This window comes from Fonsecaea monophora, assembly GCF_001642475.1.
Source record: "Fonsecaea monophora strain CBS 269.37 chromosome Unknown Scaff79, whole genome shotgun sequence".
In the NCBI taxonomy this organism is placed as follows: Eukaryota; Fungi; Ascomycota; class Eurotiomycetes; order Chaetothyriales; family Herpotrichiellaceae; genus Fonsecaea; species Fonsecaea monophora.
This window is the reverse complement of record NW_019174010.1, coordinates 126,868-154,353: the sequence shown is the minus strand read 5'-3', so window position 1 is coordinate 154,353 and position 27,486 is coordinate 126,868. Positions and strand designations below refer to the sequence as shown.

Below are 27,486 nucleotides of genomic sequence, written 5' to 3'. Positions count from 1 at the left end.
CCCCCTCCTCCTCAACCCTCAAAAACGCCGAATGTGACTCGCCTTCCATCACCACCAAGGAATCAATTCACGATCCGAAGACGTGCCGTTTAAAGGTACAGGAAAAGGAGAAGAAAGCGATATCTTATCACCGAGCAACCCTTGATCTCCAAGGGTTGCTCCCCCTTGCCTCCTGTCAACCTGATTCAAAGCGAAGGCTGAAGGAACATGCATTTCCGGCTTGAGAAACCATAGTAGGGCTAGCCCGGAGGATACACGGTCCAAGACCTTCCCACCCTACATTGAAACTTTCAAGGCCGGGCCGAGCGAGTCCAAGTCCAATTGTGTGCTCAGCAACAACCTCGACTGAGGGAGTGGAAGACACGAGAAGGGTAGGGAGGAAGCGTGGGTGGCGGAATCATAGACAATTCGCGAATCGCAACTATTCAAGAAGACGGGAAAGACGGGGGCGAGAGAGAGAGAGAGAGAGAGAGCTTCATAATTGACCTTCCCCTGCCTGTCCTGTACCTCGACCTCGACCGCAGACTCCCTTGTTAAAAAGATCTCGCCGCATGTTCCGACACGGTCGGAACCCCAGCGAAGCAACTCCTTGTTTCTATATATCTTTCTTCCGCTTGGGGGTGAAGGGAGCTTGTAAAAGGCCCTTGTAAAAGACATGAGCATTCATTTCCCTGGATCTTCCTCCTTGGACCCAGAGATTCAAAACCTTCTCTCTTCTTGCCGCTTCTTCGCTTGCCACTCTCAACAAAAACATGCTTCTCGCAAAATCAGTCGACGTCGATATCGTAACATACATAAGCCGAATACTCTCCTTGGTCTCCGCCGGCGACCATGTCCTGCTGACTTGTCCCTTCGTCTTTGACTACTCTGCCCTTTTTGTCTCTCCCAAAGGCGTTGCCGGCAAGGTACGAGTATTCGCTGTCCAGGCCTTGACGAACCTTCTTTTCGCGTTTGGAGTCCGTCTAATGGGGGAGGTTCGATCCTCTCGTCAGCATCTGGTCTTTGGGCAATTTCTAGGGAAGAGCAAAACGGTGTAGCACGGCTCCCAGGAGCTGGGATTGCCAACGGCGTAACATACCTTGATCAAAAGAGCCACGTAATCCAGCGGCAAGCCGTACCTTAGGACGGTTTCGACAAAGACCCTCAGCACAATCACATGGACAAGACACATGACCGCCTCGCTCCAACCCGTCCGACCCAACCTCAGCGTTTCTCCCCAAACCCTCTTCTCCTCGGCCTCCACTCTCTTGACCTCCCTCTCCTCCTCTTCCTTGCCGCCCTCCTTGTACTTGTAGTCTCTTGGAACCCACTTGCGCTCTCGGGCCTTGTGCACAAACTCTGGCGCATGCTTCCTGAACAACGTCACCGCGTACAGACTGTATTCCTGGTCCTGGGCGACAAAGGTCGCCGAGCGCGGGACCACCATGGGCGCCAGCGTCTCGTAGGTCCTCAAAAACTCCTTGACATTGGCATTCGGCACGGCGACCAGGTGTGTCTCCAGGTGCTCCGAGTGTTGGTTTTGAACCAGGAGTTTGGGGTCTGTGATGAGAGGGGCCAGGGATTTCGTCGAGAGATTTCCCGTCTGTTTCCGCACGAGAGATTGGAGAGACGTGCGGAGCGAGTTGTATTGGTTGTACTTGGACCGAACGTCGTTGTCTATCGAATTGGCTTCCTGTTTTCCCCGTCAGAGTCAGCAGGGCAATGCTCACCAAAACCTCTCGGAGCAGTAAAACATTACCTTCTGTAGAAGATCAATCAGCTCCGACAGCGGCCTGTCGGCGCGGTATTTGACTTTATTCCACGAGAAACTCCGGAGGTATTGCTCGAGTGGTTCTGGATAGGGCCAGCAATCAAGCAAAAGTCAGCCCTCTCAATCCCGCAAATCCGCGATACGCGGGCCAAGTTCCAGTCGCATTCTGAAAACATACTGTCATTGACGTTCTTGTGCATCGCAATCTTCTCCTCGTCCCCGTCCAGGATATTCTTCAACGTGTCCCCGACCTTCCCCACCACTCCGTGACAAACTGCCGCCAGTTTGGCCAGTTCCTCCGACTGCTGTAACAGGGCATCGAGCGTGCCGATCTTGAACTCGGGGATGGAGAACGGGAGGACGTCGCCGTTGGACGGGTTCGCGGCTTTCTGGACCGATGCAATCGCGTCGTCCTTGTGGCCCGATGGGGTTATACTCGAGGGGACCGAGATGAAGAGATATTTGGCAGACATGTTGGAGGACGGTTGCGGGCTTGGGGGCCTGGGATTGGGAGGTTTGGGGTGCTCGGGACCGGGGGGGAGAGCGAGATGAAGAGAGACACAAAGTATACAAGATACGAGGAGCTTTCAGTCCCACAGGTCCATACGAGTATGCATGAGAGAGAAAGGCTGCACCGGTGTCGATTGCTCGCAGCGATCCGGGTGAACTATTTAGATGGTGCAGTTGGCGGACCTTGGAGCTCCCTCGCTGCGATATGATGATTGGCGTGTCGAAGCTCCCAGTGGGAGGGGTGCGTCATGCCCATTTCCATCTTGTAGGCATGCACACCACGTTGTTCTACACACCCTTGGGGCAGCATCCCATTAGTGCTCTAACAACTCAGCTTTATCATCTTAGATGGATCGAAAATACAAAGTCATATTTCAACTGGTACATTTTGTATTGCTATTTAGTACGGTTGCAGCTCATTGAGCCTGCTAACCGATTGAACTTAATTGACTGCCCACTGACCCGACTCCAAACCGCATGATAAAGCGACTTACGGCACAACGATGCTTATCATAGTTCTCCCTTTTTCACAGCGTCTTTCATCTCGCCTATAGACGCGCTCTTGCAGGGTCTTGAGCGGAAGCCACGTCGAATCGGTCCAAGTTCATCACCTTCGCCCAAGCTGCAACAAAGTCTTTGGTAAACTTCTCCTCGTTACCAGCGCTGGCATACACCTCGGAAATAGCACGTAGCTCGGCGTGTGAGCCAAAGACAAGGTCACTGCGAGTGGCAGTCCATTTCTTCTGGCCGGTCTTGCGGTCGAAGCCTTCGTAGAGTTCCTCATCGGCGCTGGCGGCCTTCCAGGTGGTGCCCATATCGAGGAGATTGGTGAAGAAGTCGGGGGTCAGTTGACCAGGGCGCTTGGTGAAGACACCATGAGAAGAACCATCCCAGTTGGCGTTCAGGACACGTAGACCACCAACCAACACGGTCATTTCAGGGGCAGAGAGGTTGAGCAGCTGTGCCTTGTCGATGAGGAAGTGTTCGGTGCGGGCACGTCTTGTTCCCTTGCCATAGTTGCGGAATCCATCAACCAAGGGCTCGAGGTGTTCGAAAGATTGGGCGTCGGTTTGCTCTTGAGTGGCATCAGTGCGCCCAGGGGTGAAAGGAACAGGGATGCCGGCAGCCTTCTCTACAGCAGCACTGCCTGCCAGGACGATGAGATCCGCCAGTGACACCTTCTTGCCACCGCTTGCCGAGCTGTTAAACTCCTGTTGTACCTTCTCCAAAGCGCTGAGCACTTGACTCAGTGTCTGGGGGTTGTTCGCTTTCCATTTGTTCTGGGGAGCGAGGCGAATGCGAGCACCGTTGGCGCCGCCCCGCTTGTCGCTGCCGCGGAAGGTTGAAGCCGATGCCCAGGCAACAGTCACCAGGTCGGAAGGCTTGATGCCAGTGGCCAGAATCTTTTGCTTGAGGCTGGAAATGTCACTCTCGTCGATGATGGGGTGGTTGGCAGGAGGAAGAGGGTCTTCCCAGATCAGGATCTCGGACGGGATCTCCGGACCGAGCCAGCGGGATCGTGGACCCATGTCACGGTGCAACAACTTGAACCAGGCACGAGCGAAAGCGTCGTGGAGTTCCTCTGGATGCTCAAGGAAACGACGTGAGATTGTTTCGTATGTGGGGTCGAAACGGAGGGAAAGGTCGGTTGTCAACATGGTTGGCTTGTGCTTTTTGTTTGGGTCATAGGCATCAGGGATGATCAAGTCGTCTGTCTTTGCAACCCACTGGTTGGCACCAGCAGGGCTCTTTGTGAGCTCCCACTCGTACTTGAAGAGATATTCGAGGTACTTGTTGCTCCATTTAGTGGGTGTGCCGGTCCAGGTGACTTCGAGACCGCTGGTGATGGTGTCTGGGCCCTTGCCGGAGCCAAATTTGCTGGCCCATCCAAGACCCTGTTGCTCGATGGGAGCGTCTTGTGGTTCCTTGCCCACATTGTCCGAAGGACCGGCGCCGTGTGTCTTACCGAAGGAGTGACCACCGGCAATCAGGGCAACGGTTTCTGTATCGTCCATAGCCATACGACCAAAAGTAGTGCGGATGTCTCGAGCGGCGGCGACAGGGTCGGGGATGCCGTCAGGGCCTTCTGGGTTGACGTAGATCAAGCCCATGTGCGCAGCTGCGAGCGGAGTCTCGAGGTCCCGGGTATGGATGTCCTTGTGGTCTTTTTTATGTTCATCACCATCGACAACTCCATCACCCGCGACGCCTGCGTGGCCCTCCGAGTAACGAATGTCATTTCCTAGCCAGGTGGTTTCGCCGCCCCAGTAGGCAGACTCATCAGCCTCCCAGGTATCTGGGCGGCCTCCAGCAAAGCCAAAGGTCTTGACACCCATGGATTCGAGGGCGACGTTGCCAGTGAGGAGCATGAGATCCGCCCAGGAGATCTTGTCGCCGTACTTCTGCTTGATGGGCCAGAGCAAGCGGCGTGCCTTGTCCAAGCTGACATTGTCGGGCCAGCTGTTGAGGGGAGCAAAGCGTTGTTGACCTTGACCACCGCCACCACGGCCGTCGGTGACACGGTAGGTACCAGCACTGTGCCAGGCCATTCGAACGAAGAGACCACCATAGTGACCAAAGTCCGCGGGCCACCAGTCCTGAGAGTCTGTCATCAAAGCGTGGAGATCTTTCTTCACAGCTTCATAGTCCAAGCTCTTGAAGGCTTGTGCGTAGCTGAAGTCTTTGTCGAGGGGGTTGGAGACAGGAGTGTGCTGGCGGAGGATGTTGAGTCTGAGGTCGTTTGGCCACCAGTCGCGGTTACGGGTGCCGCCACCAGCGACATTGGCCTCTCTCATTGGGCATTTAGACGAAGCCATGGCTGCAGATGCTCTTGTCAGTCTAGTGAGAGGAAAAGACAGTCGAAGAGAAGTACAACGTGAAGGTGAGAGAAGAGCAAGAGACATGTCGGGAAGGGAGAGAACTACCCCGCGTCTTTATACAGAGAGCAAAGTGAAAGGGAGACCCCTCAAGTGAATCAAATACCAGGTACCTTCCTACCTCGCTACCCATATGCCAAGGTAGGATTAGCGCATAAGCCCCCGCCGGAAATCGGCGTCTAGCCAGCCAGGGATTTATTAGCTCTCTTGCGGTTGGTCTGTGAGCTTCGTGCGTTTTTCTTAGAACGGCTAGTTGGAGCGACCGGATTTGCACTGTTTGGGCAATGTCCAGCGAAAGACCATCCCATCCCATGCCATCCCACCCGCCACCAAACTTTGCCCATGAGTTTTGGGCATGACAAGGGGTTGGGAACCTCGACACCCTCGGCACAACAAGTGAAGACGCAAGCATTATCGATTCTAGATTTTTATTACCTGCAACGTCATTTGTCCGCAGATGGCAGCCGCCCCAGAAAATGCCCCCGTTGGCGATCGAATCTTCTAGTTTCTAACCAAACAACATGGAACCGAATTTCTCGGAGGGCAAGGGGTGGTGGGGAGAGGATGCAAAGAGCCAGGGGGAAACACTTCCACATCAACGATCCAGGACAAACTGAGGCCAGCCATTCAAACAAGAACACGATGGAAGCCTGTCGTCTTCCCCTCCTCTGTGTGTTGTTCTCGGCAACAGAGCAAGGTAGGGGTCACACGGAGCGATGCAGTGGTTAAAAAAAAAAACAATACAAAGGTAGCAGTCAGCGAGCGAGGACACCGAGGGGTATTCCCATCGAGGGCATTGGATGCAAAAACTACTGGGATGTGTCCTCTTCGCCAGGACTCCATCCATCATACGACATATGCGGGATCGTCATGCCACTGATATGCCGTTGACCAAGAACATTTCCTCACTCCCCCACCCCCCTCTCGCCCATCGGTGGAGTTCCTGGAAGCGTTTCGAAATCGGGGACAAATATGCCGGGATCGTGGACGAGTAGGAATAATAATGGGTCGAGATAGGAAGTGTCTCGCTGGGACCTACGTTATTTCACCTTGCTGCTGCGATTTTGCCGTTTCGGGCTACTCTAGAATAGAATGTGACCTGTCATCATCTTCCATTTCGTCAAGCCCGCTACCCCTCGTCATTTGCCTCCGAGGTTGTTGATAATAATCCTTTGCGACATCCCACCTTACGATCACGACAGCTCACACATCTGGTGACAAAAATTTGATGGCGGCCAAAAGCCAATGCCATGTGTTTGATTTACAATTCTTGTTCTTGATATTCAGTGTTCTTGTACACATAATCTATGCACGACTCTAGAACGTATCAAAAAAAAGTCACGAACACCTCTAAATGAGCCAAATCGCTCCCAGCCTCGTTGACAACATGCCCGCCATGCCATCTTAGCCATCTGTTCAAAATCGCAAGCTTCAAATTGGCATATATCCCCAACCCATCTCCTACCCCGCGAAGCAAAGGTCCCAGTATGTACTCCACTCTCCATAGTCTAAACGCTTTTGATACTCTTCTTGAACCGAGTTGAGCACAATAAGGTCTTGGAGGGAAAAGAATAGTCGACAATTTCCAACACCACGGTATCCTTTACGCTTGAGGTCATGTGGTGACCCTGTAAAGAGATTTCAACACCTATGACGCGGATTGTCAGTCACAGCAGCCCGCATTAACTAGAAATTGCCACAGCAGACGTACCTGTGCGTGTTTTGGCTCAACGAACAGGGCGCTCGCCTCGACCAGTTTCACGGGTTCCTCTCCTTCGGCAACCTCAAGGCTCTCAATCCACCCTTCAGCCCACGCTTTGCGGCCTTCGACTTTCGTCGTCTTGGCCCGCAGCACCAGGAACTGTCCAGCCATCGTCGGCTTGAGGTAGTTAATGTTCAAATTGGCAGTCACGCCCACTTTATTCTGCATGGCAGGGAATGCGCACCGCGCCAGTCCCTCGTCGAGCATGGTGGCCAGAAACCCTCCATGCACGATCCCCGGATGTCCAGAAACATCCGTGCCGACGTAGAATATCTGCACCATGGATTTTCCGCCTTTTTCGTTGAAGTAGTACGGGGGCACCACGATCATTCCTGGGCCCGCCAATGTCCCTGCCGTCAAATTGTGTGATCTCAGCTCTTCGGGGATTTTCAGGTGCGGTCTTGACTCGACAAAATCGGGATTGGCCCTCAGGGACTGTGCCAGGGCACAATTTTTGATGTGTTCGTCAACTTCGCGTGCAAAGTCATTGTCCGGGGAGTAGAGCTCGAGTGTTTCGGCATCCGAGGGCATTGAACCCATGATGAAGGGCGTGGGGATCGGAGGGGCGTAGGTAATGGCAAAATAGGCACCGATTGCGAAGAAGGTGGTGCTGATGAGGATGAAGCTGATTGTCCGGCGGACACGAGCTTGTCCTTTGTTGTGGACGACAACTGCGGCCTCGTGTATCAGCAATCCGTCAGGACTGACACTGCATTGAATGTAACCCACCTGTAGAATATGGACTCCAGGTAGTCTTTTGTACAGGTTTTGAATATCGAAAGGCTCTTACTCGAACGGATGACGAGGCGGGTGCGGAAAATTGTCCAGCGGCAAGGTAGATCGGCCTGTGAGCGCTGAACCGAGGGTAGAGAGTGTGTGCAGGAGAAGTCCAATATAGACGGATAGAGAGGGAATTCCTGGTTGCAGGCTGGTTGAAAAGAGACGTCGAGCGAGGGATGCAGAGCCCAATTCTATTTAACGTTGGCCGCCCAGAAGCCATTGTTCCCCAACAACAAGATATCCAGCAAGACGAAGCGATAAACGGGCCGCCCGTGACCGGCGGATACGACGAAGCGAAGAGCGAGATGCGGACGTAGCAGTGCGATGAGATAATATGGGAGCGCATGTGGAGTTTAAAAAAGGCAATGCCTGGCCTCCATTGGCAACAACCGACAGTAGAAATGCGGCTTGGGATGGGATGGGGGGTTTTTGCCTCGGTTCACAGCCTCACGGGGTAGCCTCGGGGGCAAGATTCCACCGCATCAGCCCCTTTACCTTTACTCGAGCATACGAGAATAGGGAGTGTTGGTGGTACGCCTGTGTTAGTACTAGGATAATATCCTCTTTACTCAAGTCTTCCATGATCAGGTTGCACTGCTTGTCCTCATCATATCCTATTATCAATAAGGGGACATGTGGTGAGAAGCGCTATGTTCTATGTGCTGTACAGGAGCCAAACATTCCTGTGCTTCGCAGGTTGTGCCTCTTGCTCCCAGCCAGCCTTTTGTTTCTTCCACACTCTCGTATCCCGTATTTTCCTTGACCCGCTGATCCAGTCCCTTATCCATTTCCACACCCATATTTACGGCCGCCTTGGCAGATCCAGCTGGCGCTAGAACGCAGAAACGTGTAGCCTCTTTTTTTTTGCGTTCAGCCTTAGCGCGCAGATTCCATCGGACGCTCCGGGTTGGCTGCAACGCAAATTCAACATCCATTTCGAGCGAGCCACGACTTTGGATTGCCGCCTATCTTGTGAGTATCGTAGCACGGCTCTTCCCAAAGCGGATAGATTGCTGTTGGATGCCATCTTGCCTGCAACGGAGTGGCTACCTCGGGTGGTAGATCCCATCGAAGCAAATCATCCCTGCCCATCATCACAACAGACATAGCTTCAGCTTCACACAGCAGATCCTTGTCGTGAATGTGAGCCTTTGGGTCGTCCAGTAGGACTGTGCGGTGGTGCAAGATCGAAATGCGGAGCAAGTTCAGGATCTTGGCTGGGAGGGACGCCAACCCTTGGAGCCGAGCTGGCAAAAACTGGATCCTCTGCCGGTGTTGCTGGATGGATCTCCATACCACTCGTCCCTTCCACACCGGAATGAGATCGAGCTCTCGTGAAACGCACTGTTTCTTGTTCTTCGGGTCGCCTCTCGATCGGTGACCAACCTCCAGCGACGCTTCCTGCAATGATTCCAGCCATTGCCGTGGCAGGCCCAAATACCGAGTTCGAACTCGATCTTGCCCGGCGTTTTAGTCTTTCCGGGGTGATTGGGGATCCTGTTAGTGTATCTGATACAACATTTTCCCCTTCTGGTGTCTGCGGTAAGTCGCTGTTTGATCGTGAGCGTGACGGACTGCGTGAGCGTGGTAGAAATGTATCTCGTGGGTGTTGTAGTTTGTAAGCGAGCTCCGATATGCGACCGCCACGGATTCTCTTCAAGAACTGTAACTCTTCTCGAATCTCTTCCAGTGCAGGGTTCCATTGCACCTTTTCGTCGTCTTCGAGCACAAAATCTGGACCCCGCTTCTTTTTCCGCGGCAAATGGGGTATGAATCTCGCAAATAACTCGTCGGGGATCAATCGTATGATGACTGCCATCGGTACAGAGAGTGCACCAAGAACAATCGAGTAGCCCCATTGGGCTCCGTTGATTCGATTGATCGAAAAGGCTTGTCCTCCAACAAACATTATCAAGCACTGGCCTCCGACAATGATAATCTGGATTCCCATGAACCAGTAGTTGCGAAGCACTCCCTCGAAAATATTGAAGTTGTTGTCCAGGCGTCGCGAGCTGGATATCGTCAGCGTTTGACTAACGTCAATTTATGGCCAGAAGTTCACTCACTTGTATTGATTGAAAATTTGCATCCATACAAACGTATTGAAGATTGTACTTTGAAGGCGATCCTTTTCATGTTGCGTTTGATAGGACAGGATACTTTCCCCGGCGAAATACAAGACCAGTGTCACGACCAACTGATAGATCGACTGCCCAATGATCATCTTCCACATTGTGACTGTGATCAACGGTGCTGATTTCGGCTCCGGTCGTCGTTGTAGGACTGAGGGGGACGGAGGATCCGTGGCGAGGGCGAGGGCAGCGAAAGTGTCCATGATCAGGTTGACCCACAGAAGTTGTACAGCCGTCAGCACAGAGCTTTCGTCATCGTTGGCAACGGCTGAAATGAAGGTCAAGAAGACTGCGGTGATGTTGACTGTGATTTGGAACTGGGTCGATGTCAGCCTATCGTTAGTCTTCCAGCATGACTGAAGGGTTTTACCTGAAGGAACTTCTTGACAGCGTCGTTGACGGTCCTGCCCCAAGAGATGGCTTTTACAATCGATGCAAAGTTATCGTCCATCAGGATGATAGCCGACGCTTCCTTCGCGACTTCTGTGCCTGCGATGCCCATGGAGAAACCAACATCTGCAGCTTTGAGCGCGGGAGCATCATTGGTACCATCACCAGTGACGGCCACAGTCTCTCCGAGCTTCTTCAGATGTCCAACGAGAAGCTTCTTGTCGTCGGGGCTTGATCTGGCAAGTACTTGCAAACGTGGAATCACCTGTGTCAGCTGCTTTGAGCTCAGTTTCCGGAACACAGGTCCTTCCATAGCAATCCCACCCGGTGTGAAAATACCACATTCAGTTGCAATCGCTTTGGCGGTCATAATGTTGTCACCTGTTACCATGCGCACAAATACACCGGCAACTTGACAATCGCGGACGGCCTTCTCAACGCCTGGGCGAAGGGGATCTTGGATACCAACAACCCCGAGGAAGACCATGTCTTTGAAGACTTTATCGAAGTCGGCTTGTTTCTTGTCGTCCGCAGAAGCAGCACCTCGCGGCGGCCATTCATTGAAATCTCGGTAGAGCAGAGCAATAGTACGCAGAGACCGCGACGCATAGTTGCTGACAATGCCGTTCAATGCCTCCATCTGGTCTAGAGTCATTGGTGCATCCACCAGTGCCTTTGTGGGATCGCTGACGATCCTGGTACACTTAGAAATAAGGATTTCAGATGCTCCCTTCACCATCATGCGATATTTGCCGTTAGGGAGTTTGATGACCACAGCCATACATTTGCGACCAGAATCGAACGGAACCATCTGGACGATTTCTGCATTCGCTCGTTCTTCACCAATGGACTGAATGGGAAGGTGATCGACGACGAATTGGATCAGAGCTGTTTCAGTCTTGGATCCGATAAACACCTTCTTTCCTTCTTCTTCACCCTCAAATGCTGTCGTGTTGAGGATAACCGAATCCTTGAGGAGTGACTTAGTATCTTCAGAAAGTGTAGCAAAGAACTCGGCCGAGGAAACGTCATTGGGTGCCACGGTAGGACCTGGAACCTTCGCATCACCAGTAGCTGTAGATTCAATGGGTTGTTGTTTGTCGCCGAATCTAGAAGCTGTAGACAACGTACCCGCGACAACCGTCATTTTATTTTGCGTCAGTGTTCCCGTTTTATCAGAGCACACAGTGGTAGCATTGCCCATAGTCTCACATGCTCGCAGGAGTCGTACCAGATTGTTGTCCTTGAGCATCCTCGTCGTCGCAAACGCAAGGGCCAGCGTAACAGCCAAGGGCAAGCCTTCTGGGACTGCCACCACAATGATGGTGACGGCGACGATGAAGATTTGGAGGAAACGTTGACCCTTGCCCTGAGCACCGCCATCAATATTCTTGAGCTCCGCGAGGAATTTGATGAAAAGCACCAAGAAGAGTAAAAGACCAGCAGCCAATCCTAGTTTCGCAATGTACTCGGCGAGAACATTCAGTTTTACCTGGAGGGGGGTGGTCTGAGTCTCGTCTTGTAACGACATCAAGGTCTTTCCATAACTCGAATTGACACCGGTTGCAGTCACAAGAAATGTGCCCACACCCTCAGAGACTTTGCCGCCGGACAGGATGAACGGGTCCATCTTTTTCAAGTTCTGATGAGTTTCAATGGCGTGAAAGACCTCGTCACCTGGGGTTTTGCGGATAATGTCAGATTCTCCGGTCGCTGAAGATTCGTCACATCGCACATTATGACCCTCAATGAAGACACCATCCACGGGTATCAGATCACCCGGCTCCAGGTGCATAACATCCCCGACCAAGACATCGTAGACCGAGATTTCCTGGGACTTTCCAGACCGAATGACCTTCACAAAGCGTTCTTCCTTCTTACGATTCAATTTGATGAATTGGCGCTCCTTTTGATAGTCATTCAACGCACCCACGAAAGTTACAACAAAAATTGCAACCATGATGGCCACGCCTTCGACCCATTCGACTCGAGCTTCATGCTCTTCTGAGGGCGCAGGTCTGACAGTCTGGTAGATCCCTAGTGCGAGCGAGATAACGGCGGCAACAGACAGTAAAATGAGCACCTTGTCATTGTAGGCAATCCATGCGAGCTGCCAGAAGGTTTTGGCTTTCTTTTCGGGCAGGCGATTGTCCTTGAAAATGCGTTTTCGATCCGCGAACGAGTTTTCGGAAATCTTTGCGGGTGCCGTTAGCGAGTTGGAAGTGGCCGTCCTCTTCACAGTGCCGTAGTGTTGTTCAGCCTCAGCGCCTGCTTGAACAGCCTCTTGAAAGTCGACGGTGCCACTCAAACCAACTTCATCCACACTTAGACCGCTGTGACGGTCAGTACGCAGGCCCTTCTCTAGACCTCGTAAGCCACCGAGAGCATGAAAGGCGGCCAAATTTTTGGGGTTGATCATCTTGTTCAGTTGTCCAGGGCTAAATGCAAACTTGTTGTCTTCAACCTCAAAATCCGCCTCCGTTCCAGGATCTGGCCTCAGCGCCTCTGCATCGTTCATGATATCGTCGTTGTTGGCCAACGAATTCTTGCGTAAATCATCCGTTCCGGAAATAGTTGAAGCGATCTGTGTTTCCCCTCCGAATTCGGACGTGGAAGCCGAGTTTTGAGACTCCATCGATGTAGCCCTTGCTCTTGAGCCGGGGACAGCAAGGAAGTTGTGGGCAGCTCCATCGAGAAACTGGGCTCTGGGAGAGGAAACATTATGAGGAGAGGTGGGACGCGACTCGCGAGTGTCCGAGGACGGTCGAACATCAGTTGGCGACACTGAAAGTGGGGAGGAGAGGGTAGGCTCGGATTCCAGTCCAGATGTTTGTATTCGTGGTAAAGGCCCAGGCTTGTCGGACACTGCACTGGGAGGTTCTTCGGGGGAAGGAGGGGAGTTGACAGCGGTATCGTCTATACTAATTGTAGGAGCCCGAGGTCTCTGTTGTGTGCCTTTCGGTGATTCTGGGGCTTGCCCATCGGAGGGTGAAGACATGCTCGGACTTGAGGTATAAGAGCCACTTTGGAGGAGGACGTTGCTCGCGATGTCCCCGACTCCTCAGTGTCTGTGCAGGAGGCGCGACTTTCCAAAGCGGACCATTCAAGAAACGGCGCCAAGTTGTACTGGCGAAATAGTCCGGCGCAGAAGAAATAGATGACGGTATTATGTGAACTGTTGAATTATTTGAAGATGAACTGGTGTAGCCAAGCGGTCAGAATAGTTTCACTGGTGGGTGGTGAGAGAGTCGAGCGTGAAGTGGCAAGGACAACACACATACAGATCGCAGTGAATTAACAAAAGTCACGCCCACACCACAGGAGTCTCCAGTCCCAATGCGACACCAATACTCCAATCCGATCTGTCTATAGCAAGACGTTTCGTTGCTTCCGTGCCGGCTGGGGAATAGCGGTTACTATGGAAAGGCTGAATCGTCGACAGGATAATGTACAGTGTGACAGTGAAGGGGATCAACAAGGGGTCGGTTGGTCGGGAGTCAGCCTCACGATCAAACAGGAAAGTCCATCAAAGAAAAGGGAACAATAATGAGGGAAGAAGGCGGGCAAGGGTTAAGAAGAGGAGTATGTACAAAAGAAAGTAGAGAACGAGGCAAACTGCAAGGCCATTTGCTCGGTGTCAAGACACAGCAAAGCCCATCTCAGAAAAGTTGGGAAAATACGTGATGTTGTGAACAAACGGTCAGGGCGGTCCAGGATCATCATGCATGCACGCAGTTGCTCTACGATACCTAATGGAATCTTAAAAAACAGTCCAGGCCCCAGACCGGAGCTTGGCCACCCAAACCAGGTCCCCAGTGGTCCCTAAACACCACTAACTAAGCCTCTAAAATGCGGGCACCAGCGGGCACCCTCCCTCCAAGCCCCCGAAGTACCTACCCTGGGCATCGCTGGAAAGCGCCAAGCTTCCTCCAGCTCAGATTCAGTCGGAGATTCAGTGGCCGACCACGCTCACTCGGGTACCTGATTACATACTAGGTATGGGGACGCAAACAAATATCGAAGAATTCTACCTCTGATGCTCTATCTTCTCATTGTGATAGCCTTCTTCTCGACTACCACAACAGTTGCCCGTCTTGTCTTCGGCGGTAAATACGTCTGACATGCTCCGGACCTGGAATGAAAAAAACCCTCACCTCTGTCCCCGTTGCCTCCGTCTCGCGCCCTCTACTGCAGGTAGGAAGGATATTCTCCAATCGCATCTGGGAATTGGGTGGTCAGGGCTTTGCACTGCCACTTTGCTAAGACTTCTCCATCAGGCAGCCCCCCTGGTCTCTCACAGCTCGGCATGTTATTGTTGTGGAACGAAAGCCTACAAGCTACGCCTGGCTGCCTTGGAAGCGCTCCTTATCTGATCTCCCTATCATCTTCCATCAAATTGGTTCGCCTCCGACACTCCACTTCTCACGCAATTCCGATATACAGTCCCTGTCCAGGCTGCACAGGGTCAGGACGTAAACATATCGAGCTGCTTTGACCGACGGATACGCATACTTGTAGCAAGAGAGTGGCTGATTGCAGTGGCGAGTTTCTGCCATCTAATATTTCTTGAAACATGATCAACCCGACACGCATGTCAAATACCATCGACTACTACCGGTTGAGATCCTTCTCCTCGTCTCTTCTGCTCGGCGGTCCATTCTTTCTGCCACAGCCTCACACGTGGCTTTTATGAAAGAAGCCACTCGTTGTCCCGAAATTATAAAAGTATTGGCAAGAGGGCTCTTGATGGAACTACTATGCTTGGCCTCCCACGACCACAAAGGTGTTTTCCAGCTCGGCAATAATGGCAACATGAGATACACAACAAGACTGGATCTTCTTCCTCCCATTTACAAGCTTGAAGGCTAAAGCGAACGAACTCAATCCATATGGTAAAATTCCTTAAAGTGAGGCAACCACCCGGAATGGACGTCATGGATATCATGATCGTCTCGCTGGCTTTACGGTCCGACACACGTTGTGCAGTGATTGGCTCGGTGCCATTGATGGGCTCTACCAGTGGGATGGCTGGTCAGGCGTTATTCTGTCCTGGTTTGCGCATCATGAGCTTCCACGTTTCGCCAGAAGCATGAAATAGGAAAATGTTTTCAAACCGCCCATAATCTGAAATGGACTCATCAAGACTAATTCGCATAGTCATAGTTACAGATTATTTTGCGGCATCATACTTGGCCATCAGTCCTCCCGGGGCTCCATTTTGAGCAATGAGCTCTTCAAACCCTTCAATTCGGCTGACCATAGCATAGGGTTTGAACTTCTTCTCTTTCTCAACGGTTCTTTTAAAGCAACCAGCCCATCCTGGGCGAGGGTGCTCTCGGACGACGTTCTCGATGGTCTCTGGGTGGACCAACTCCTTTCCAGCGCCAATGTTGTCCAACAGCGTTCCCCAGTGGATCAGTCTGGTGACTAGAGTCACGTTTCCTTTGTCCTGCACATCTTGGTGTCTAATGATGGCCTCGACGACACTTTCGGTCTGATCTCGAGGGGCGACTCCCTCGCCGCCCGATACCTTTGGATTCTGCAGGAGATCAAAGGCATGGACACCGGCAAAGAACTCATAGCTGAGACGAGTGCTCGTCAGGAACTCGTCGCAGGTACCGATGTCGTGGAGCATGGCGGTCAAGAACCAAGTTTCCTCGAGTTTGGAGCCTGGCGTGAGATCAAACTCGGGAAAGCACTGCCTCGCTATGGCGCAGCCGTAGCAGTACACGCGCAAACTGTGGCGGTAGGTGTCAGCATCAAGCTTGGATTTGACATAGCCGTCGACACGCGCGGCCAGCGGTGAGTTTGGAGGTTGAAGCGATGAAATGGTCATGGCCTCGAGGCTAGTTGTTCTAGGTCTATCTTGGGATTGATCGGCTGGAAGGGCTGTGAGCCCATAGATCTTGACACTGTCTGACATTGTGCCGACGAGATGTCTGGAGAGGAAGCGGGTCGGTGGTGATTGATTATCGGGTAGATTGCGCAGATGACAAGGCTGTGCAGTATAGTTCGATTGGGGTGGATGTCAGAATCGACGGGCTGCACTGCGTGGAGTACAAGTAAGACGCCCAGGAACAAAGTCGCACTGCCCTCTGAAGGAGTTTGAATCTAGCATGGCCAGTCTCTTGAGGATTTTATATTTGATCGTGTAGGTGTACGTTTCGTCTAATCATTTTACTCGTACTACAAAGAGGATAGTCACCACCGCAGTGATGAAATCTTACTAACCAGAGACACGAGCTCGTTGCTTTTCTCCGCACCATCCGCCCTCCGCCCTGTCCTTGACTCAACACTCTCATACTCGCAGCACTCACTCTTGTCAATCTGCTCCGCGCGTCGCCAGACATGGGATGGGGGTTTCGCTGGATCGGGTCATTGACAACTCCCAATTTCAGCGCCAGCATTCCAGACTTTCAGGGGATGAAAGGGCATTTGGCGAGAGAGATATACACAAACCCACATCATGTCTGTCCTGGTTGATTGACCCGGCTGTCAAGCCAGCACCATTTAAATTGACCATTTTCATCCTCGCGCACTCTCGCTCGATCCGCGATCTGTGCTCTGTGATCTACATATGTACTCGTACCGCACGTAACGTAATACGTAACGTACAGGTTCGCACGGTCTTTCCATATACATCCATGTTCCATCCACCCAAGATTCGGGCCCTGCCATTGATAATGATCCCATTGATCCAAGACAAGGCGTGTGGCCGCTCTTGCTAAGGCCCGGCTAGATTTTGGACCAGACAGACAGATAGACAGACAGACACACAGAGGGCCAGGGAAACAGGATGAAAAGGGCGAGGAGATATTGATCGAGGCGAGGACGAGGGTAATGATGATATCGACGACAACAGACGGACAGAATTCATCACCTCCGATCTCAATCACCAAATCCCCAGATCGAGGTAATTGTCTCCTTTGTGGGATTTGATATTCTACTACCGGCGTCCTACTCCTGGATTTAGAGACCCAGGTTTTATTCCTCTCCTCCTTCTATCCCCCAGCCGCAGTCCCCAGCCCCCGCCCTCGTCCTCGTCCTCGCTCTACGCGTATCACGGCGTCGTGAGTCACTGCTCGTGCGAGGTGATACTCGGCACTCGACGCTCATAGATACGCTGATCCATGTGAGCGCCGTCAGCGTTAGCGTCAAGGGGGAGACTCGACAAGGGGCAAAGGAATCTCTACATAATTTCGCTTCAGCCTCGTCCCAAACCACGACCCTGGCCCGCCGTCTTTGCCATTGTTACTCCGTATTATTGATGCCGAGCATGTTTGACAGCACACGAGGTTCTCGCTACGCTCATCTCACTGGTACTGAAACCGCGGAATGCTTGGAGAAAAGGCCTCATCCACCCCATACTTTACATTGGCTTACCAGAAGAATGGAGATGACAATGAACAAGTGAGCTCGTAGGCTCCAGGTACCTTCTTGCAAACAGATGCTTCCACAGGAGCTATCCCGGTGTGCTTCATAACCAAGCTCTTGGTGATCCAATCATGCACCTTGATTTCTTTCGCCATCGTTTTCTGCATCCGCCAGCTAATGGTACAGAGGACGCTCACATTGTATTGTGCTCAGTCCACCGCCTCCAAATCCAGGGGTCCCGTCTGTTCCTTCCACGACACCTTCCAAATCTCCGCATTTCCTTTATCCGTCTTGATCTTCTTGGTCCGACTGGCACTTGCGCCTGAACCACCAGCAGCCCCTTGCTCAGTTGCTTGTAGAAGAGCTTGGCTATCAACCGCAAAGGCACGGACAAGTTCCTTCATTCTTCCACTCGTCACAAAGGCATTGGTAAGCATGGGAGTTTCTGCAACTACCTGGGCTAGCGTCATGCACTCAACAAGCCATGCACGGGAAGAGAAGTGGCCTGCAAACCACAATGCGCTGTTGTAGGCAAGAACACATTCGGGAATGTAGTGATTGCGGATATCGTTCAGAATCACAGCATCCATGACATCTTCAGCTTGGCAAAGAAAATCATTGTCCAAAAGTGGCAGCATGGCCTGTCGGAGCTCCTCCAGAGCACGTTTCAGTTCGCGTTTGTAATTTCGTGCTGCTGTTGGATTTGTTCGATGCCTGTATCGTTCTTGTCAGTTCTGGTCAAGGGAATCTCCGAGATATGGCTACTCACTGTTCAAGGACATCTGCGAGTTCCTGAAAAATGTCCAAAGCGTCAATGGCAGCGGCCAGTTCTTCCAGCTGTTTCCATGTCAATGATTTCGACGCCAGAGTCTGTCGATCGGTCCCAGTCGTCGTCAAAGGATGATCTGAGTGAGCGGCTTTTCTCTTCCTGGTAGGGCTGCTCATGGGAGTCACGCGCTCGTCGTCCACTTCCTCCGCCTCGCTTTCAACATTGCCTATCGGCGGATCCACGTCGCCAAAATACAGATTCATCCCCAAGGCTGCAAGTGACATATCCGACAGCCGCACTCGATCTAGCAGCTGACGGAGGGCGACAAATCTTCCTTCGATCAAGAAGATTTTGTAAAGTGATGTGACAGCCCAGGTAGCCGCGGCCCAGTTTTCAGCATTGACGTATCGAACCCACTCGGCGCTTCGAACGGCTTTCTCGTCTCTCTCCGTGACCTCGCCTGCCATCAAGTCAGGCCGAACCTTGTGCTGGGCCAATTTGCCTGTACCACCCAAGACCGTGATTCTGGCGGATATTGGACCAGGTTCGTATTTTCGGAGGGTCTGGAGATCAGAGTAATTGGCGAGAGTAAATAACCCATAGATGACTTCTGAGACATTGATGTTGTATTGCTTCATCAGCTTGACTTGTAGATCTCTTTCCCGGCGATCCGTGACATTGACCAGGATGGCTCCGAGAACATGATGGCATCTCTTCTTCGACAGCTTGGACGCATAAAGAGGAATCAGAAGCCACTTGCCCCAAGTTTCTAACAATCCGATATATGCCGCGATGTTGTTTTCAAGTTCGTATTCGTGTTCGGCGTATGAAGATTGCAACAAGCCCAAGGGTCGTAACAACAGCTGCAGATGTGCCACCATACGAATACTGTCCTGGTCCTGAGCATTCAGCATTGCAGCCTCCGTCCCCTCATGCTGGCTTCTGCTCATGAGATGCGCACCTTGGCTCATGGTATGCGCGACACCAGCAGCAGCCCTGCCCATATTGACAAAGAAGTCATTGAAGCTCTTGGACACAATGGTCAGCTCCATCAGCTTGTGTGGCTGGTAAGATTCGTCCCTGGTCGTTGGGTTTGACTGAGCAAGGGCGACATACTGCTGAATCTCGGCGGTCGATGGTGGTAAAGGTCGGTACTCAATGACAGCCGTGTCTGCGAGTCTCTTTCGGTAGGCTTGAAGATAGTTCCGATATCTTCGAATCAGGAGGGAATTGAAAATGGAGAACAGATTGTCATCGATCGACCTGCTTGCAGATCTCGAAGCCCCAATATCACCACAGAGTATACCATAAGTGGCCTTCTGGAACCGATCTTGGATGACAGGGTTTTGGGCTAGAGCTTCACAACGCTCTAGCCATTCGGAATTTGCGGCAAAGTTCAAGATACGCAACCAGGGTGAGTTGAGCATTTGTTCTGAGCGTGGGCCACATCCGCAAAGGGTTACATATCTCCAGACTTCTTTTCGTTCAGCGAACCAAGATTGAATTTGGTCGTTGGTATACCCTCTGCGCAGCATTTCCCAGTAAGTTTGCCAGGCTGCTTGGTCGTGGAATTCATCCTGTTCTTGGAGCACAGCCGACTCCCTGGTGGGAGCATCGGGATCCAGCTGGGCCACGAGTGGTTTCTGGTCGGTTTTGCGGACGTGAATTCGGTTCAACCCAGGATTTGTCGGCTCCAATGGTATCGACCATACCCTAGTTCGTTTCTGTTGCTTGATGGCAGTTTGTGTGAAGATAGGTCCAGCGCTCCAGATACCCTCTCCACGTTCCGATTTCTCAGAGAGACTACGCGTACAGTCTTCAATGGGAGGCGATGTCTCAGCAGCCCTTTCTTGTAACCACGCCAGGATATTTTCGTATTCCTGTGCCACGGCATCGGAGTCTAGGAAGGCAGTCCAGAGTTCGACATTGCTGGAATAGCGATGTAGACCACCCAACCTCGATTCTTGGGCAATTTGTGCGTCATTGAGAGAGGAGGGAGAATTGCAGTATAGCAGGTTCCTAACCAAAATCCACAAGTCTGACTCGAGTTGTATCTTTTCCAATTGTCCCACCGACTCCTCCGCAGGCGTCTTCGATTTGCGAATGTCCGCAATCTTGCTGTAACGTTCCAAGAGTACCAAGGCATCTTCCCACAGGGAGTTATCCGTGGACTCCCGAGCGGACACAAACCTATCTAGAGCTTTCGCAAACTCCTCGACTTGCCTGCTCACGCGGTCGGCCGTATCTTGAAGAGGACGGAGCATTTCCTGTGCAGAAGATCTGAAGGGTGACGGGGCGTCTAAAGTGTCGATCAGTGTCTGGGTTCCTAACTGCGTCTCGGAAGAAGTAGAGTCCATGATGTTGTGTGAAGTGAGATGAAATTGATTTTGGATCGTCGCACCTTCGTTAACCGACTCTTCTTCGTCCTGGTCATCCATCTCTTGGTCGTCGTCAGGTACGTGGGACTCTTCGAACGTCTGGTGGTTGTCCAGCTACACATCTGGGTTTAGTAAAATGTACCTGCGGAAGGTGCTTCATTGACCTACTTGGGACTGCCTTCCGTGGACGGAGGATCTTGTGATGGGCGCCATCTTTGCGCATCGACCGCAGACGGTTCGAGAGATCTTTCGACAAATACAATAAAATAGATTTCGACCTAGGACGATGGAGAGATGTCTCCGAAAAGCCTACAAGTACAGCTTTGAATCTGTGGGCATCTGGCTTTCTTTGGAATCTTTGCCCTTGCACAACGCGACGCGGCAGTTTACTCAACAAGCTAAACCCGATTAGGCTATTGCTGAAGTCTTCAAATGCGCCATTCGAAATTCTTTTCCTCTTCTTCTCTTCTTTTCTTTCTATCAATGTCAACCAGGTAGTCATTAGAGTCTCGGAACGGACGTTCAATGTTTGTTCAGATCCTACGGGGTCTCTTGCGTGCTCACGACTGCCTCAGAGTATCTTTCGGCATTCGCTGTTCAGCTGACCAGACCTCACAAAACGGGATTGATGGTTCAGGTAGAAAAAATCGAGTTGCTACATCCACCCTCCTATCACCTCATGCGGCATCCCCAGGATCTGTTTACGGTGTATGTGCTCCATTGACAAAGGCGATTTCGTGCTGTACGAGTTGTGTAGCTTCACTTCTGTCCCCGTTGCTCCATTTTCAGCCTCAGCAGCTTGGGTTTTGGACACGAGGTCGTGGAGGCATCATCTCCTTGATTCTTATAGAATGCATTGCAACATTCGTACAGGGCGTCGATTGCTGATTGGCATTTTTCTTCTTTGTAGTTGTTTTTCTGCAGGCAGTCTATGTAGGGAGGAGGTGTCATTTTCATGATCAACGGCTAACGAGCCTTCCATGAGCCTGGTCATACATACCTTGGATTGCACACTACAGAAACATCAGCGTGGACTCTTTATCTCGAAGCTCAGAAACCAATCCTTACCGCTCTAGGGTGGCAGGGAGGATCTGCCTTTAAATCGTCTTCAAGGCGACCCTTGTCGACAGTCAGTGATACCAGTAACGGAGAAAAGTCATCGTGCCCCCTAGAATTTGGCTCACCATCGTGTTGGATGCCGATTTGGAGGTAGCAATCTAGTTGAGATGCAACAGTTAAGCAAAACATTGTATGACTAGACACGGGGGAAACTCACTCGGCGCACTAATCGCATTATGTATGGATATAAAGTTTGTGAAGAGTCCGCACATGTGGTACCTGGCTGAACCTGGGATACTTGGGAGAGCAAGACATTTCATTTCTTGCCAACCAATGTGCGTCATAGTGGAGATACAGGCAGAAACACAGGCAACAAACACTCATTCTTCGACCGCCGCACTTATCCTGCGTGTCTGCATCTGCGAAACAAATGCCATCCAACTCGAGGCAAGTGAATTTGTCTCGTCTTCCTCCTATACTTCATATCTGCACTACAGTGTGGATTGATAGTTGAATACTTATCACCGTCCCCAAACGCAGACTTGGTTTTCCATTGACTTTTGGCTACCTAAATTAAAGTATGGCATTCCTTCACTTTTGACACGGACGGATGAGATCTCTCGTTCAGATAGATAACCTCAAAATTCTGGTCCTTCTGACTCCGACATGACATCAGCGGTATGTCTTCCCAACAGGCCGATATAGCGACACAGCAGCTGTAATCGACAAGTTTGCCGCATATACATTCTTGCGAGCAAGAAATCTTTAGACTCTCCTTGATCTCGTCCCGGATCATTGGCATTCAATCGACCTCAATCATCCCAAACCGCAGCTTTGGCTTTTTCATCAGCTTCTCTTTCCCGTGCTCTCTCCTCCTTCTCCTTGCTTCTTCGTTTCATCTCCTGTTCCCTAACCGCTCGATCATACTGCCTTTGTTCCTCAGTCTTCTTGGGAGCTTTTAACCCCAATCCTGCGGCTATCATTCGACTAGCGGTGGCCGTCGTCTTCTCCGGTCTTCGTTGTTCTCGATCAGAGTCGTTCTGTGGCGTGGAAGCTCCGGAAGGCGTGAATGGCCTAGTACTTGGACGGCCACCTCCAAGGACCTGGGCGGGTGACCAGTCAATGTACTGCCCACCGTTGTTTGGAACAATGGGGGTAGGGGGAGGTGGGCGTAGAGCAGGATCTGCAGACTCGGACTGTTTCGGAGAGAGGCCAGTTCCCTCGACCGGTGTATGAGTATTGGAATCTCCTTCGACGGGGGAAGAGTGATCATCATCTTCCCAAGACTCGATCACTTGTTCCGCCTTCTTCATCGAGGGTGGAGGTCGAGGGTTAGGAAGTCTAATGTGCAACTCGGGTGCCTTGGGGTGTATTGATGTTTGGCCCGACATGGTTTTTATCCAAGAGATGATTTTGAGAGAGGAGGGGCGCAGCCTGGCTAACAAATACTCAGGAGCAAGGATATAGCGCAATGTTCCAGGAACGAGACGATCGGATCGATGTCATAAGATACTCGATGTCCTTTGCACGAACAACGTGCTCCGCAAAATGAGCTCCATCCCTCAAGACATCTCGTGTCAAAAGCGTGGCGCAATGACGAATCGCATGCGGAGGTCAAAGTTAAGCGACAGTTTGGCGGCCGGGGTTGCCTGGATGAAATAGTTCGTGGTCAAGCTGGGGGTGGTTTTCACATGGGGGATTGTAACCCTGTCTGCCTGTTAAGAACAATCCCCGCATTTGTGCTGAGGGCTGTTTGTGCAGGATCTCCAGTGATGTAGGGAAGGAAAGTAGGGCCGAGGAGCACCAGACGACTCGTACTTGTAGGTGCTCGTGTGTAACTTGTCTGTACGAGTGCTCGGTAGGTGCCTAGGTACCTACCTAGGTAGGCAGGTACCTTTGGTACCCCAGGAGCGCTCGTACAAGCCTCTGTTACACATGGTCAGCGTCCCAGTGCCCCTGTCAACCACGCTTAGTTGCATCCTAGAGTCGGCGGTCATTACTCGTATTTCACCCTTGAACTGCTGATTCTAGGCCCGGTGGGTTCCAGGGCAGCGCGGGCGATTCTCGTCCTCCACCCCTACCCTATCCTTACTTATGGAGTACTTATCTCCTCGTAAGCAACCCCCCGTACCTGGATCGGCGGTGCATCGGACCTCTGGGAAGAAACCGCGAGAACCAGCAATAATCTCGCCCACCGAACTTTCGTTGGCTCTCGAAAACTCGCTAGCGTCTCGGAAACTAGGCCGCAAACACCCGCACCATCACCAAGTGCGTCTCGATTCCTGGCTGTCCTCCTCAGCGGCGCCCTCTCCGACCTCGGAAGTTATTTGCCCGCCTCACTGATCCAGTACCCGAAGTCTGACATTTACCGTGCCGACCTTCTCCAACCAATCTTGTTGTAATATATAATCCCCTCATCCAATATCAGGGACATTTTGAGTTGTTCGAGCTACCCATTGTCGATCTTGGCTGTTCAATCAACGGGCTTTGGAGCTCCGAGATCGTGGTGCCCGTGTATATAGTATTTGCATTGAGCGTTACTGATTTTCTCTTTCTCCCTCCTGCAAGCTGGCGGCGTGTGTTTCCAGTGGGATGACCAGAATCATTTTGCCGAGGGGACTCAGATCCCAGAAAGCCTCGTGGTCGGTCCTGTACAAACACGGCGTCTGTGGAAATGTCGCCCCGTTCTCGACTTCTGCTCGACGGCGGAGCTATGCCGACACAATCAATAACCTCAAGATCGGGAAGCATACCCGCGTGCTCTACCAGGGCTTTACCGGACGACAAGCGACTATGAATGCCCAGGAATCTCTCGACTTCGGTACAAATATTGTTGGTGGAGTCAAACCCGGAGTGGAGGGTGAGCATCTGGGCTTACCAGTTCTTCCCAGTGTCAGAGCTGCTGTTGAGAAGCTTAAGCCTGATGCCAGCGCCATCTACGTCCCTGGGAATGGCACCGTGAAGGCCATGGAGGAAGCCATTGAGAACGAAATCCCCCTCATAGTGGCGGTCGCCGAGCACATACCTGTACACGACATCCTTAGGATACACCAAATGCTACGAACACAGTCGAAGACGAGGTTGGTGGGCGCAAACTGTCCCGGAATCATCAACGTCCACGGCCGATGTCGCCTGGGATTCCAACCTCTACCATTCTTTATGGAAGGCAACGTCGGCATTATCGCCAAATCGGGCACATTGAGCTATGAAGCTGTCGCGTCCACGACACGAGCGGGACTGGGTCAGACATATGCAATCAGCATGGGCGGTGATGTTCTTGCAGGGACCACTTTCACAGAAGCTTTTCAAGTCCTGGTCGAGGATGAGAAGACCGAGGGTATCATCATGATTGGGGAAGTTGGGGGAAGCGCCGAGTTAAGAGCAGCAGAGTGGATCAAAGACTATCAGCGGCGGACTGCAAACCCCAAACCCTTCATGTCGGTCATTGGTGGCATCGAAGCTCCGCCTGGGCGGATTATGGGTCATGCAGGAGCATGGGCTGCTCCCGGAGAAGCCACTGCGGCACAAAAGATCAAAATTCTGGAAGATGTCGGAGTGAAGGTTGTTGACCATCCAGAGAAATTGGGTGAGGGCATGAAGAAGTTGCTCGCTGAGCGATCGAAATCGGGATCCAACGGCAGGACAGGGTCCTCAGCCGCATCGCAGCGGAGAGGTTACCACACAATGCGGACGCGGCCTCGACTGGTTGATACGCGATTCACCCCTCAGCAACGGCGTAACTTGTACATCAAACCTTCGCAAGCCTTTGACATGTTGAAGCAGAGGGGAATACCCACGGTTGATAACCCCACAGAACTACAGGAGAAGTTCGTTGCCATCTCTATTGATCGGGAAGCACGGCAGCCTTGCATCATAGCCTCACCCACCACAGATCCATCACAGGCGTTCGCCAAGTCGAAAAAGTTTCCCTTCGCTTACGGGACAGATGAAGCGACCTCAGATGCAATGCTCCAGACGGTATCGTCACATTTGGGTGTTTCCGGAAAGGGCCAGCATTCCCTGGGTAGACTTATTGCGGAGCTGGTCGATATCTTCATGTCCAAAGAAGCTTTTGTGTTACAGACCAAAATCGTGATCGACAACGAAGGAGGCCTCCAGGTCCAAGGCGCCAAGTTTGGGTTTGACGACGCGGCTTTCAGAAGCTCAGGAAGACAGGCAGATGTCCATGCTCTCCGGGATATCAATAGCGAAGTGCGTGAAGAAGTCGAGGCTGAGAAAGAGGGCATGATCTATGTCAAATTAGCAGGAGAGGGCACGCTGGCAACTATTGTCAATGGCGCAGGGCTGGCCATGAACACAGTCGATGCATTGGTGGCTCGAGGTGGGCATCCGGCAAATTTCATGGACACCGGCGGCAAAGCCACTTCCGATACCATCAAGGCAGGCTTCAGAATCGTGACTTCGGACCCTCGCGTCAAGTGTATATTTGTGAATATCTTTGGTGGCTTGACCCTGGGCGACATGATTGCTCGAGGGATCCTGTTAGCCTTCAAGGACTTGGATCTGCAGGTCCCCGTGGTCGTTCGTATCCGAGGAACCAGGGAGGCCGAGGGACAGAAACTCATCCGGGAAAGTGGTCTCAAGCTCGATGCTTTTGGTAAGTGGACGATGTTTTGTGTTGATCCAGCCCTCGATATTAACCGCCATCACAGATTCTTTTGAAGAAGCAGCTGCCCGCGCAATTGCACTGGCAAACGGAACGGCGAAGATGGAATAGGGTGGACGGCTGCACACGCACGACATTTGTGGCTGAATGATGGTAATGCACGTACCTCGTATTCGTGTTTCGCACGGCGCCTGTAAAGAACTTGACGCGGGATGTTAGATCTCCGAGTGACAATATGGGAATTGCATAACATTGTGGATGTTGGCCACTTAAAGATGGATATTGAATTCGAAAAGAGGTAACAACAAGCGAAGGATGGTCTAGAAAGGGAGGGATGGTAGGTCAACTAATTGAACAAGAGTGGGCTATGTACAGACACCGAAACGACAGAGTCGTGTCATTTTGATATGTCCCTTGATATCGCACTCCAAGTACGAGTACCGCCTAATCCGTAGTTCGACTTGGCCTAGGTTGAGTTAGGCCTGAGCCGTCATAATCGCGCCAAGTACGAGGTATATAGGTGAGGACGGCGATTTCGATCCCTCCGTGATTTGGAAGACCCTTATCTCGACGTCGATATGGCTGACTCGGTGTGAGAAGCCCACTCCTCGCACGGCTAAAGTGGGTGAGGAGATACATATCTCCAGGATCTCACAGCCTCTTTATGTTCTTTTACATAACCCTGTATCTCTTTATGCAGACGGGCATCGCGGATCTGTATCGCGTAGGATGCTGTGGGTGGTACGAGGTACTGTAGGTACATTGTCTGGTGTTGTCTGAGATAGGCAATCGATCAGACACGGGCTGGCGAGAACGCTGTCTGATCAGATGGGCTGTGCTTTAGTATGATTGTGGGACCTGCAGTCGATAAATAGAGAAGTAATGCGCGAGTAGCGAGTGTGGACTAGGCACGGCGGCAGTACTACGCCTGCTCCATGTCGACATGTCCGCAGGCAGCTGGCTGGGGTAATTATTGTGGTGTGTGCTAACCAGAAATATCACCTCGAGTCACACACGACTCCCCCCCCCCGGTGCCCCCTTAGAAATGATTCAAAGTTGCTGACCAAAGTTTCTCTTGC

At 51.9% G+C, this 27,486-nt stretch overlaps 7 protein-coding genes across 7 annotated transcripts; 1 reads left to right on the top strand and 6 right to left on the bottom strand.

The window, feature by feature from the left end:
- Window positions 1-767: 767 nt before the first annotated feature.
- AYO21_08799 (hypothetical protein) lies at window positions 768-2,223 on the bottom strand (the record flags this gene model as incomplete). Its single annotated transcript, XM_022658742.1, has 4 exons — window positions 768-962; window positions 1,079-1,672; window positions 1,739-1,833; window positions 1,929-2,223. 4 exons carry the CDS (start codon window positions 2,221-2,223, stop codon window positions 768-770), a joined length of 1,179 nt encoding a protein of 392 aa, XP_022509000.1.
- A 585-nt stretch (window positions 2,224-2,808) lies between these two features.
- Window positions 2,809-5,076, bottom strand: AYO21_08798 (catalase-peroxidase; the record flags this gene model as incomplete). Its single annotated transcript, XM_022658741.1, has 1 exon — window positions 2,809-5,076. One exon carries the CDS (start codon window positions 5,074-5,076, stop codon window positions 2,809-2,811), a length of 2,268 nt encoding a protein of 755 aa, XP_022508999.1.
- Window positions 5,077-6,644: 1,568 nt separating this feature from the next.
- Window positions 6,645-13,198, bottom strand: AYO21_08797 (calcium-translocating P-type ATPase, PMCA-type; the record flags this gene model as incomplete). Its single annotated transcript, XM_022658740.1, has 6 exons — window positions 6,645-6,764; window positions 6,848-7,569; window positions 7,628-7,752; window positions 8,800-9,690; window positions 9,745-10,127; window positions 10,181-13,198. 6 exons carry the CDS (start codon window positions 13,196-13,198, stop codon window positions 6,645-6,647), a joined length of 5,259 nt encoding a protein of 1,752 aa, XP_022508998.1.
- A 2,172-nt stretch (window positions 13,199-15,370) lies between these two features.
- Window positions 15,371-16,123, bottom strand: AYO21_08796 (hypothetical protein; the record flags this gene model as incomplete). The annotated part of the gene is made up of 1 exon (XM_022658739.1): window positions 15,371-16,123. The coding sequence occupies one exon, from the start codon at window positions 16,121-16,123 to the stop codon at window positions 15,371-15,373; it is 753 nt and encodes a 250-aa protein (XP_022508997.1).
- A 1,660-nt stretch (window positions 16,124-17,783) lies between these two features.
- On the bottom strand, window positions 17,784-20,934 carry AYO21_08795 (hypothetical protein; the record flags this gene model as incomplete). The annotated part of the gene is made up of 3 exons (XM_022658738.1): window positions 17,784-18,288; window positions 18,344-20,835; window positions 20,890-20,934. The coding sequence occupies 3 exons, from the start codon at window positions 20,932-20,934 to the stop codon at window positions 17,784-17,786; spliced, it is 3,042 nt and encodes a 1,013-aa protein (XP_022508996.1).
- Window positions 20,935-22,592: 1,658 nt separating this feature from the next.
- AYO21_08794 (hypothetical protein) lies at window positions 22,593-23,171 on the bottom strand (the record flags this gene model as incomplete). Its single annotated transcript, XM_022658737.1, has 1 exon — window positions 22,593-23,171. One exon carries the CDS (start codon window positions 23,169-23,171, stop codon window positions 22,593-22,595), a length of 579 nt encoding a protein of 192 aa, XP_022508995.1.
- Window positions 23,172-24,372: 1,201 nt separating this feature from the next.
- On the top strand, window positions 24,373-26,518 carry AYO21_08793 (hypothetical protein; the record flags this gene model as incomplete). Its single annotated transcript, XM_022658736.1, has 2 exons — window positions 24,373-26,398; window positions 26,454-26,518. The coding sequence occupies 2 exons, from the start codon at window positions 24,373-24,375 to the stop codon at window positions 26,516-26,518; spliced, it is 2,091 nt and encodes a 696-aa protein (XP_022508994.1).
- Window positions 26,519-27,486: the final 968 nt, after the last annotated feature.